At 42.1% G+C, this 12,880-nt stretch overlaps 1 protein-coding gene and 1 long non-coding RNA gene across 3 annotated transcripts in view; one reads left to right on the top strand and one right to left on the bottom strand.

The window, feature by feature from the left end:
- The window catches only part of LOC309658614, a 136,024-nt gene that overhangs the window by 91,623 nt on the left and 31,521 nt on the right, over positions 1–12,880 (bottom strand). The window lies entirely within an intron of this gene.
- Positions 1,546–12,880, top strand: part of RGS7BP (regulator of G protein signaling 7 binding protein) — a 126,649-nt gene continuing 115,314 nt past the window's right edge. The window contains exon 1 of one of the 2 annotated variants that reach the window (XM_082457372.1): positions 1,546–12,455. In XM_082457372.1, coding sequence (XP_082313498.1) covers positions 12,291–12,455 — 165 coding nt within the window. In that variant the 5' untranslated portion in view covers positions 1,546–12,290. Of the gene's footprint in view, positions 12,754–12,880 lie in introns of both variants that reach the window. The other variant, XM_082457373.1, reaches the window with a different exon arrangement.

The following is a 12,880-nucleotide window of genomic DNA, read 5'->3' as shown; positions in this document are numbered from 1 at the left end:
ATTTTTGATAAAGGAGGCAAGAATATACACTGGAGAAAAGACAGCCTCTTCAATAAGTGGTGCTGGGAAAACTGGACAGCTACACGTAAAAGAATGAAATTAGAACACTTCCTAACACCATACACAAAAATAAACTCAAAATGGATTAAAGGCCTAAATGTAAAGTCAGACACTATAAAACTCTTAGAGGAAAACATAGGAAGAACACTCTATGATGTAAATCACAGCAAGATCCTTTTTGACCCAGATCCTAGAGAAATGGAAATAAAAACAAAAATAAACAAATGGGACCTAATGAAACTTAAAAGCTTTTGCACAGCAAAGGAAACCATAAACAAGACAAAAAGACAGCCCTCAGAATGGGAGAAAATATTTGCAAATGAAGCAACGGACAAGCAATTAATCTCCAAAATTTACAAGCAGCTCATGCAGCTCAATATCAAAAAAACAAACAACCCAATCCAAAAATGGGCAGAAGACCTAAATAGACATTTCTCCAAAGAAGATATACAGATTGCCAACAAACACATGAAAGGATGCTCAACATCACTAATCATTAGAGAAATGCAAATCAAAACTACAATGAGGTATCACGTCACACTGGTCAGAATGGCCATCATCAAAAATCTACAAACAATAAATGCTGGAGAGGGTGTGGAGGAAAGGGAACCCTCTTGCACTGTTGGTAGGAATGTAACTTGATACAGCCACTATGGAGAACAGTACGGAGGTTCCTTTAAAAAGTAAAAATAGAACTACCATACGATCCAGCAATCCCACTCCTGGGCATATACCCTGAGAAAACCATAATTCAAAAAGAGTCATGTACCACAATGTGCATTGCAGCTCTATTTACAATAGCCAGGACATGGAAGCAACCTAAGTGTCCATTGACAGATGAATGGATAAAGACATGACACATATATACAATGGAATATTACTCAGCCATAAAAAGAAACGAAATTGAGTTATTTGTAGTGAGGTGGATGGACCTAGAGTCTGTCATACAGAGTGGAGTGAAGTAAGTCAGAAAAAGAAAAACAAATACCATATACTAACATATATATATGGAATCTTTAAAAAAAAAAAAAAAAAAAGGTTCTGAAGAACCTAGGGGCAGGACAAGAGTAAAGACACAGATGTAGAGAATCGACTTGAGGACACGGGGAGGGGGAAGGGTAAGCTGGGACCAAGTGAAAGAGTGGCATGGGGGCTTCTCTGGTGGCACAGTGGTTGAGAATCTGCCTGCCAATGCAGGGGACACCGGTTCGAGCCCTGGTCTGGGAGGATCCCACATGCCGCGGAGCGGCTGGGCCCGTGAGCCACAGTTGCTGAGCCTGCGCGTCTGCAGCCTGTGCTCCGCAACAGGAGAGCCTGCGATAGTGAGAGGCCCGTGCACCGTGATGAAGAGTGGCCCCCACTTGCCACAACTAGAGAAAGCCCTCGCACAGAAACGAAGACCCAACACAGCCATAAATAAATAAATAAAATAAAATTTAAAAAACTAAAAAAAAAAGAAAACCTTTAAAGAAAGAGTGGCATGGGCTTATATATACTGCCAAATATAAAATAGATAGCTAGTGGGAAGCAGCCGCATAGCACAGAGAGATCAGCTTGGTGCTTTGTGACCACCTAGAAAGGAGGGAGACACAAGAGGGAGAAGATATGGGGATATATGTATATGTATAGCTGATTCACTTTGTTATAAAGCAGAAACTAACACACCATTGTAAAGCAATTATACTCCAATAAAGATGTTAAAAAAGGTAATCGTACACTTATCAGAACCTGCCATTCTGTAACAACTGTCCTATTTCTGTCCCTCCCCTTATGCTTATGGTCCCCACCTGCTTCTTCCACTTCTTACCCTCATTGCTCACTTACAATTTGCGTTTTGCTCCTTCCATTCATTAGATTTACACAATGACCTCTTCTTGCCAAAAGGTATTTTTCTAAGTCCCTTTCTTACTTGATATCTCTGGGACAACAGGCAGCTCACTCCCTGAAAGTGACTCTGCCCTTTGCTCTGTGACACCGCATTCAGTGGTTTCTTCCTCTGTTTTCCTGGCCATCCCTTCTCCATCCCTCTGCTGACTCTTTCCTGTATCCCACCTCTTATCTGCTGACATGTCTCGGGACTTAAACACCCCTTTGACTTTTTCCCTTTCTACACTTACTCCTTCCTAGAAACACGTCCATTCTCAAGGCTTCCCTGACCCCCTTTTGCTTCTAACTTCTAAATTTTCATCTCCAACCCTAGTATCTTCAACTGCTCAATTCTATCAAGGAAAGCTCCATTTTCCAATTTCTTAGACTAGGAAGTGTGAATTCATCTTTTTCTCCTTTCTCTCACCCCTGCCCTGCCTGTCTGTCCTAAGAGTAAGCAATTTGGAAGCCCACTCTTTCAGAGATGGGCTGCACCCACTCAAGACTACTTATGTGAGCAGGTGTCCTGGGACCATGATGGGTGGGAGGGTAGTACCGCGAGTGTGTGGAGGGGATCATTACCAGGCTATAGAGTATCAGTCTACAGAGATTCTTTGCTAAGAAGGACTAAATCAGTGAAATCCTGAGAAGAGAAACTGGAAGGCTGAGAGGTAAGAATATAGCATCAAGATGGAAAGTCAAACTGGCACAAATTGAAAAGTTTAATGATATCAAACTGACCAGTATGTGGGGAAACAGGTACTCTCAAAAATAGCCAGCATGCATGTAATTTGATATACCCACTTTGGAAAGCAATTTCAGAGTATCTCTTACAAATGTAAATGCGTATACTCTATGACCCAGCAATTTCACTTCTTCATATACACTAATGAAATATAGACCCACATATGAAGGCATATGAAGAAGAGGGCATGCTTAAGAATTTTACTGCAGCATTACTGATAATATTAAAATATTACAAATAATCTAAATGTCCCAACTAGAGAATGGTTTAGTAAACTGTGATGTATCTGTTATTCAGAATACCACGCAGAAGTACAAGATTGAAGTAGATGTGCACTAATACAGAAGCCTCTGCAAAGACACAGTAAAATAGAAAAAAGAAAGGCATGTTGTAGAATGATACATATAATATATAATTTCTATAAAAACATACACATATATAAACAACAATGAAATACTACATGTTTTTTCAGGGACATATAAGTATACAGTTGTGTAACAGAAGATCTGCACAGCAAAATGATTAGAAGGATTATTTCTGGGGAGGGAGGAGAGGACTGAGGCTGGGATGGTGAACAAAGAGGACTTTATCCTTATCTGAATATGTATTTTTTTAGAACAAGGAAAAGTCACGCTTATGTCAGTTGTGTGATTATTAGAGAGACAGGGAGAGAGGGAGAGAGAGAATGAAAGAGAGAGAATGAGAGAGCAAAGAGGAACCAGAGAATGAAGCAAAGTAGCAAATAGACTGGCCAGAAATGAGCTGTGTCAGAGGACAGTTAAGGAACTGGTTCTGCAGACATAGCCTGTCCACTGCAGTGTTTCCCCAGTGCGTGTTTCAGCATACTTGGCTGGCCCAGAAGTGTCCTCAAAAGAACCAAGTTGTGTTGGAAGGAGTGGCCACTGCAGGCAAGGTTGGTGGGGCCAGCAAAAGGAAATAGGGCCAACAAAGCAGTAGCTGATTAGTGTTTAGCTTTGGGAAGGTGCAGATAAGATATAGGCCAGAGCCATGGTTGGCTGGAAAGAGGTCTAGTTAATGGGAAAGAGGTCACAGTAGAATCCATGGACAAAGCAGGCTGGAGTTTGGCCAATGGGTACATGTCCTGTGTACATACAAGACAGGAACAGCTCTATAGAGTCAAAGTTAGATACAAATTTCAGAGATAATTGCCAATGGATTTTGCTATTTCCATGGGATATTGAAATAGCTGTTGCTTTTTATATTGGATAGTTTCTATTATCTTCTAGTCAGTCCTTTCTTGAGGTAATGCTGTTACCTTAAAATAGTCTGCAATTTCTCCTTGATTCTTACTGGCACACTCAGGCTCCTTGTCCACTTGGATTATGATAATAGCCTAATAAATGGCTTCACTACCTCTTCATTCCAATGCATCCTACCTATCACTGCCAGATTAATTTTCTTAAAGCATCACTTGCCTCATTTTAATTCACATAATCACGAAATGGCAGTGGTCCTCTTTTGCCCAAGGTCTTACCCAACCCAGTATCAGGATCAAACTCCTCTGTTTTGCTCTAAAAGGTCTAAGTAATGTGAACCATTTTATGTTTAGATAACACTAACTCCCACTCTGCCCATAATTTGCATCATCAATTCCTCAGAACACTGGAGTTCAACCCCCAAGTCCAGTCCTTTAAAAGTATAAGAAGTCAGTGGTAGACATCAGGTTAGTCCTTTGGTATATCTGCTTCCCATTGTGGCCTCAAATCATGTACATTATTGTCATCCGAAGAAAACTTAAGTTTTCTCTGCTTCTCACCTACCGTCCTCCTTCTTTCCCTAAACCAAAGGAACTGAGTCATTTATCCTACTTCTGTGACCTTACCCACAGCACTCTCACACTAGCCTCTCTTCCTTCTCTCCAATTCAGGTCAGGCTCTTTGTTCACTCCACTCCACTCTTGTGCCTTTGTTATTAGCCAACCCCTGAAGAGCTCTCCCTACTCCTTCATCTATCCAGATTCTACATATTCCTACCTCAGGTTGCATCTCTATCATGTAGTCTTTTCTAATAGCTTCAGCCTACAGAGAGGTTGATCCCATCTCTAAATTCTTAAAGTATTTATACACATCAGAAAATAACATTAATATATATTTTATTGTTCTTCGTGATTTCACGTGTGTGTGTGTATGTGTGTTCACCTCCCAGTGTAAGTACCATAGAAGGAATCATATCTTTAATTTTATTGCATTCTCTCTGCTCTTTGCTACAGTGCCTTATTCATAGTGAACACTGACTAAGTACTAAATGACAAATTGATCTGATGTATTTTATACTTGTGCGCAATTATTCTTTATGTATAATATTAATGAGGACTCTTTTGGTTGCAAATGGTAGTAACTCAAATCAAACTGAGATAATTTAAAAGGGATTTGGTTCACCTAACTTAAATTGTAGGAATACTTTGGTTTAAGGCAAAACTGGATCCCTGTGCTCAAATAATATCATTAAGAATCAATCTTTCTACAATTGCATCAAAACAAAAATAAACATAAAAAACCTAGCAATAAATTTAACCAAGGACATGAAAGACGTATACACTGAAAACTATAAAACATTGATGAAAGAAATTGAAGAAGATACAAATAAATGGAAAGATAATTTGTGTTCATGGATTGGAAGAATTTATATCATTGAAGTGTCCATACTACCCAAAGCAATCTACAGATTCAATGCAATCCCTGTCAATATTCCAATGGCATTTTTCACAGAAATAGAACAAATAATCCTAAAATTTGTATGAAACCATAAAAGACCTTGAATAGCCAAAGCAACCTTGAGAAAGAAACAAAGCGGGAGGCATCATGAGCCCTGATTTCAAACTATATTACAAAGCTATAATAATCAAAACAGTATGGTATTGTAACAGATGCATAGATCAACAGAACAGAATGGAGAGTCCAGAAATAAACCTACACATATATAGTAAATTAATTTACAACAAGGCAGCCAAGAATATACAGTGGGACCCGGACAGTCTCTCTTCATTAAATGTTGTTGAGAAAACTGGACAGCAACATGCAAAAGAATGAAACTGGACCACTATCTTACACCATACCCAAAAATTAACTCAATATTGATCAAAGATTTGAACATAAGATCTGAAAGCATAAAATTCCTAGAAGAAAACAAAGGCAGCAATTTCCTTGTTATCTGTCTTGGCAATGATTTTTTAGATTTGACGCCAAACCAAAGGCAAAAATAAATAAATAAATAGGTGGGATGACATCAGACTGAAAACTCTTCTGCATGGCAATGGAAACCATCAACGAAATGAAAAAGCAACCTACTGAATGGAAGAAAATATTTGTAAATTATATATCTGATAAGAGGTTAATATCCAAAATATATAAAGAACTCATACAACTTAATAGCAAAAAGTAAATTAATTATTTTCTTAAATCCAATTAAAAGTGGGCAGGAGACCTGAATAGACATTTTTCCAATGAAGACATACAGATGGCCAATAGTACACAAAAAGATGCTCAGCATCACTAATTATCAGGGAAATGCAAATTTAACCACAATGGGATATAACCTTACCCCTGTCAGAATGGCTGCTATGGAAAAGACAAGAAATTACAAGTGCTGGTAAGGATGTGGAGAAAATGGAACATTTGTGGATTCTTGATGGGAATGTAAATTGGTGCAGCCACTATGGAAAACAGTATGGGGGATCCTCAAAAAATTAAAAATAGAACTACCATATGATCCAGCAATTCCACTTTTGGGTATTTATCTGAAGGAAACAAAAACACTAACTAGAAAAGATATATGCATCCCTATGTACATTGCAGAATTATTTACAATAGTTGAGACATGGAAACAACGTGTGTTCATCAATAGATGAATGGTCAAAGAAATTGTGGTATATATATACAAAGGAATACTATCCAGCCATAAAAATGGATGAAATCTTGTCATATGCAACAACATGGATGGACCTCAAGGGCATTATGCTAAGTGAAATAAGTCAGAAAAAGACAAATGCCATATAATCTCACTTATATGTGGAATCTAAAAAAGAAAAATAAGAAAAAACCAAGCATACAGACAGAGAAGTGGTTGCCAGAAGTGGGGGGGATTGAGGGGTGTGGGCAAAATGGGTAAAGGGAGTCAAAAGGTACAAACTTCCAGTTATAAAATAAATAAGTCAAGGGGATGTAATGTACAGCATGGTGACTAAAGTTAATAATACTATATTGCATATTTGAAAGTCATTAGGAGAATAAATCTTAAAATTTCTCATCACAAGAAAAAATAATATGTAACTATGTATGTTGACAGATGTTAAATACAGATGGTCCCCGACTTACAATGGTTTGACATACAATTTTTTTGACTTTTTCCAGGCTAGCAGATATGCAGTATGATACTCTCTTGTGATGCTGGGCACCAGTAGCTCCCAGTCAGCCATGCTACCACAAGGGTAAACAAACAATATACTTACAACCATCCTGTACCCATGCAACCATTCTGTATTTTACTTTCAGTACAGTATGTGATAAATTATATGAGATATTCAACAGTTTGTTATAAAATAGGCTTTGTGTTAGATGATTTTGCCCAACTGTAGGCTAATGTGTTTTGAGCATGTTTAATGTAGGCTCGGCTAAGCTATGATGTTCAGTAGCTTGAGTGTATCAAATGCATTTTCACATATTTTCAACTTATAATGGGTTTATTGGGAAGTAACCCCATTGTTGTAAGTTGAGGAAGATCTGTAGATTATTTTGGTGATCATTTTGCAATATATACAAATATCAAATCAGTATGTTGTACACCTGAAACTACTATAATGTTGTATGTCAATTATCCTCCCTCCCCCAAAAAATCAATCTTTCTCCATCTCTCCATTCTGATTTTCTCTGTGTTGGCTCTCAGGCAGTTTGTTGATCATGAGTGGCAGAGGCAACCACCAGAAACTGCAGACTTTCATCTTATCCCCTAGCAACCCAAGGAAAAGAAACTCTCAATATTAGGTTGAAATATATAAAATTGTCATTTATGTAGGTCTAAAATGGTTGAGTAATAGCAATTTCAAATGTTTCAACCTAATAGTTCTAGAAAAAGTCCCAAGGCCTAAAGTTCATTACTTCAGTTTAGATTCCATACCCACTAATAAACCAATCATTGTGGCTACTAGAAGATAGTACTCTTATTGGCCAGGTCTGATTCATATGCCCACCCATGAGCCATATGATAAAAAGGGAAAGAAGACTGGTTTTCTCAAAGGAAATTTAAGGTGCTGTTATCAGAAAAAGGAGAATAAAATCAGAGGAGGCAAAATACCAGATGCCCACTGTGCATAAAATAAACAACAAATGTGGCAATTTACCATGAAGGTAACAAAACCTAACTTCAGGGAACCTCATTGCATAGGCTCCTCCCAAGACCATATATCTAATTTTGTATTTAATTTTTTGGATTCTTTTTCTTAAAGAAGGGCCCCCAGTTACATGTTTTAGGACCAATAAAACCTGGAACTGCACCTAATAAAAATGCTCAAAAATATTTTTGAAATTAATAAATATTCCAATATATTGTACTTCTTTCTGGTTTTAGTGGAAATAAACCATTTACTAAATAGTTTATTCACTAAATTCTTCACAATAACTTAATCTCTTTTGACACTAATAGAAAATAACTTGATTATTCCTTTCAGATCTTTCCAACTTCTCAGGATTCAGCATCTTAATGTATTTTTCTTCGCCTCTGGCACAGACCCACACAGATAAGGTCCTTTTCCATTTTTGCACAGCCCAGTTTGAGATGTGCATCTCTGGGTCGCACTGTGGTTCCCGATAGCACCAATTTGAAGAAACTTACCAGTTGTTCATATTCACTCTTAACTAATACTCATTTTTTTTAATTCTCAATTCTAAATCAAAACAACTTCTCTAAAATTACCATAGAGAGAACATGAAATGTAAGGTGGATCTTATGTTGGAGTGAATCTAGGATGTGAGTTGAGTCAAAGCTGTATACCTATAGAGGACCCATTATCAGAATTGTGCCAAAATTGGGTCTAGATAACCAGAAAATGTACCCTTGTTATTGGGATTTCCAAATGCACTTTACCCTTCTATTTGGCAGTCAGCCCCAGGAATGTAAATTCATGCTGTTTTGAATGAGGGGGAAGGTGAGGGAACTAAGTCTGCCTGCTGCTATTTTGATTACAGCATTTGTCCCTCAGAGAGACAGCTCTGGGATTGATGCTATTTTTCTTCCCTCTCAGGAAAATGGCTTAGGCTGTGTATCAGGGAAGACCAAGGGGCACCTACAAATGACAATTTCTGCGTAATCCCCCAGCAGGTTTCCAAATCTGTGGTCCTTCAGATGTGCCCTTGAGTCTGACCCATTTATTCCCTCCCCGCCCCCACCTACTGCAAGAAATATGGCATAGAAACAGGGCAGTGCAATTGTGTTGCCTTTTTTTCTTTTAATTTGTTGAAATGGTCTCTAGGCAGAAGAAGCGGGGAGTAGAAACCAGATGGCTGTAGCTGAAGTAGAAACCCACTACTAAGGAGCTTGGAGACGCTCAAATCTGGTGGCAGTATTTCCCTTCAGGGACAGGGGATGAAACAGCAGAGTGGTGGCAAAAGATTTCCAGAAGACTCACCTCCAGTGTCCTGTTTTCTCTATCCTAGGTCCACACACATGTAACATGCAGTCCCTTTTCCTTTAATTCTCCAAAGCACCACGAACCTTGGGTTAGGGCAGACTTTTCTTTAAGTTTGGTAGTGGGGAGAGAGGTAGTTAGTGGTAACACAAGGGTCTATATCACAGGACCTAATTTACAAATGAGTATTATCCATCCTTCCTTCGCCTCCCTATACCTTCCCTCAGCATCCCAACCACTCACCAAATCCCAGAAAATTTCACCAAACCACCTGATGTGTTCTTCAACCTCTCCTCCCTACACACATGAGGTAGAGAGAAATTTGAGACTGAGGGAAAAAGGAACAGTCAGAGTTGGCTAAGAGTTAACCTCTTTATCTTCCTACATTTGGGGAGACTCAGCCAACAGAAGAGCCCTTCACCCTGGTCTCCCTACCATCTAAACACCTGGAGGATAATAGCACACCAAGGTCTGGGGTGGGAGCTGATGCTTCTCTCCCCCACTCGTCCTTAGGGAAAACTGACTCAATCTTTTGTGAAGCACTATGCCAATGCAGCTGAATATCCATTCAGATATCCCCTGGTTAGGGTTTTTTCCTCCCCAACCAAATACATGGTATCTTTTTCAACACTATTTCTCCAACTCTCCAAAACCAATTGGGTGTCCTACAATTCAATACCTGGAGCTAGCATCAGGCCCCACATGTTTAAGGGCTCAGACCCACAAATCTGCCCTCACTGCAGAGACCAGTCACAAGAATAAAGTCCCCAGATTACCTATACTTCTGTCCAACTTGGCTACAAATTGGGGGGTTCCCACAAATGCCTCTCAGATTCGATAGTTTGGTAGCATGACTCACAGCACTTGGGAAAGCACTTTACTTACCAGCTTATTATAAAGAATACGACTCAGAAAGAGATGCGTAGGGTATGTGAGGGAGAACGGGGAGATGCCATGCCCCCTCTCTGAGTATGCCAGCCTCCCAGCAACCCCATGTCTTCACCAACCCAGAAGCTCCCTGAACCCCATTGTTTAGGGGTTTTTATGGAGGTTTCAGTATGTAGGCATGATTGGTCAGACTATTGGCTATTCATGATTAAATCAGTCTCCAGCCTCTCTCCCTTCTGGGTAAGTTGTGGGGGGCGGGCTGAAAGTTCCAAATGCCTAATCAAGGCTTGGTCTCTCTGGTGACAAGGGGTTCCTATCACCCTTATCACTAGGGAAATTACAAGGGTTTTAGGAGCTCTGTGCCAGGAACTGAGGACAAAGACCAAATATCTTTCTTATTATACTACCCCATTATGTTCACCTGCTTTGTAAAAAAATTCTAGAAATGTCTCCTTAGGGTGTTAGCCTTTCTGGCTATTTCTGGTTCTCCCTCTCTGTGTACTCTCTATAACCCCTTAAGAGATTGACCAGAACCTCCTTTTTGTTCTTCATTAGGCTCTGCAACACATAAGTAGTTCCCCTGTGGCAGACTTCTTTATCGGTCCCCTCCAAACAAACCATTCAAGGGAACAAGCATTCTCAGAGCATTGGAGTTGAATGCCCATGCTACCTCTCTTCCTTCCAGAAGAATCTTAGGATGTCAGTGGTAAGGGTGAACTTAAATGGCCAAGGAACTCACCCCCCCAGGGCCCCTTTTCATGCAGTCATCTTCCCCACTATCCTGGGCCACCTCCATTGGCCTCTGGGTCACCGATGTCCCGTAAAGGAGAGTTGAGTCATCTTGAGTGCCCAGGGAGGCCTGTTGGCTCTTACTTGTTCAAATCTCTATTGGGAAGCTCTCAGAGCTGGGTCCTGAGACTCTGGAATGGAAGACCAGGAGCTTGACTCGTTAAGGTGGGATGGGATGGGTTGAGGACCAGTTTGACTGAAGGCCTCTTGCATTCTGCCCCCACTGCTGCAGGTTCTCTCCCGGCACATGGTGAACATAGACAAGAACAAAAACACCACCACAACAACAAAACTCCCGGAAACAAAGCTATTTTTAAAAACTGTTATCAAGAGATCTTCCTCCTGAGGCAAGAACCTTACTCCCTCCTCGTTGGGCTTTACTAATCTGTGGCCCCGGAATGTGTTGGAAGGTGAGGGCCTCAAGGCCACACTGGTTGATCTGAAATCCGTGTTTATGTCCCAGCATGTGGCAATGTGCTCCACTCTGATGACACTTTTCGTTTCTAATAATAGAGCAGATGAAGTAATATTGCAATTGATGTTCCCGGGGATTTGATTGGATAAGTGCATAAACCCTGGAGGGGGAAGGGGGTTGTATGGACGGATCACATTAGTATTCCTGTCCTATCAATGTGCGGGGCCGCGAACAACGTCAGCCGGACCGATTCCCTGCGTCTGCCGGTCCCGCCACGGATTCATTAGGGATCCTCAAACAGATGAGCCCCGTGGAGACGAGGAATCAAGACAACGGATTAGAGCCAATTGCCTGCTTCGGGGACTGCCAGCCTTTCCAGGCCTGGTGACGGGGGAGGGAGGAGATAGACGAACGGAGCGCCACTGCGGGAGGACACCCGAAGCTAGAGCGACAATCTCCCCCTGCCCGCCCTCCCCTCCACCTGGCAGCGCAGGCTTTGAAAGCTGCTCACCCATCTGAATGGAAACTAGGAACCGCCGGGCGGCGTGTTCCTTCTCGCCCAGCCTCGCGATCCATGCCGAGGGGAAGGCAGTGCGAGCCCGCGCCAGCGTCCAGCTCCCGGGACAGGGCCGGCAGTGCTGCTGAGCGGAACTTGACCGAGCTCCTTCCTCGCTGCTAGTGGAAGCGATGCTGCACGGCACAGCCAGCGCTTCCCCGGCTCTCCTTCAAGCTGAAGGTTACCCACCCGCGCAGCCAGTCCCAAGCCTGTGAGCGCCGCGCCTCGGGTCCCGGCTCCGGCTGCTTGGCGGCGGCGCGCAGGGCAACTACCTGGCCGCCCGCGCCGGGGCGCACTGCACCAGCGGCTTCGGCTTGGTGGATGTGTATGCATGAGTTCTGCACCGAATGGGCGCAAAAAGCGCCCCAGCCGGTCCACCCGCTCCTCAATCTTCCAGATCAGCAAGCCCCCGCTGCAGAGCCGGGATTGGGAGCGCAGGGGCAGCGGCTCCGAGAGCGCCCACAAGACCCAACGAGCCCTGGACGATTGCAAGATGGTAGGTGGAAAATGCGCCTTTTTTTTTTTTTTTTTTTTTTTTTTTTTTTTTTTTTTTGGAGAGGTGGGGGAATCGTGTACGTTAATCTTTCGCCTGAGTGCCAGGAACTCCGCCACCCTCAGCTCCTCCATGCCGGTCACGTGCACATGCACTATTTTTAAATCTGCAGTCCCCCAGATTCGCGGTGACACCCGGGTCGTAATGGCCCCGCCAAGAAGTGCCGCGGAAAGGGTCTTGGGGTCAGCGGCTGTAGGTCGTGCCTCTACCCCCTCGGAGAATGGCAGATACGAAAGACACGGTAAACTGGCTGGCTCACCAGGGAGGGAGGGGTTGAGTAGGTAAGAGTGCTGCTTTGTGGGGACACAGTAGCAAACAAACCCAAATAGAGTGCACGGGGCTCTGCGGAGGGGACGAAGGTTCCAGCT

The sequence above is a fragment of the Balaenoptera physalus genome (assembly GCF_965194825.1).
Source record: "Balaenoptera physalus genome assembly, chromosome: 3".
Classification (NCBI taxonomy): Eukaryota; Metazoa; Chordata; class Mammalia; order Artiodactyla; family Balaenopteridae; genus Balaenoptera; species Balaenoptera physalus.
The sequence above is the reverse complement of the archived record's forward strand: the minus strand, read 5'-3'. Positions and strand labels throughout refer to the sequence as shown.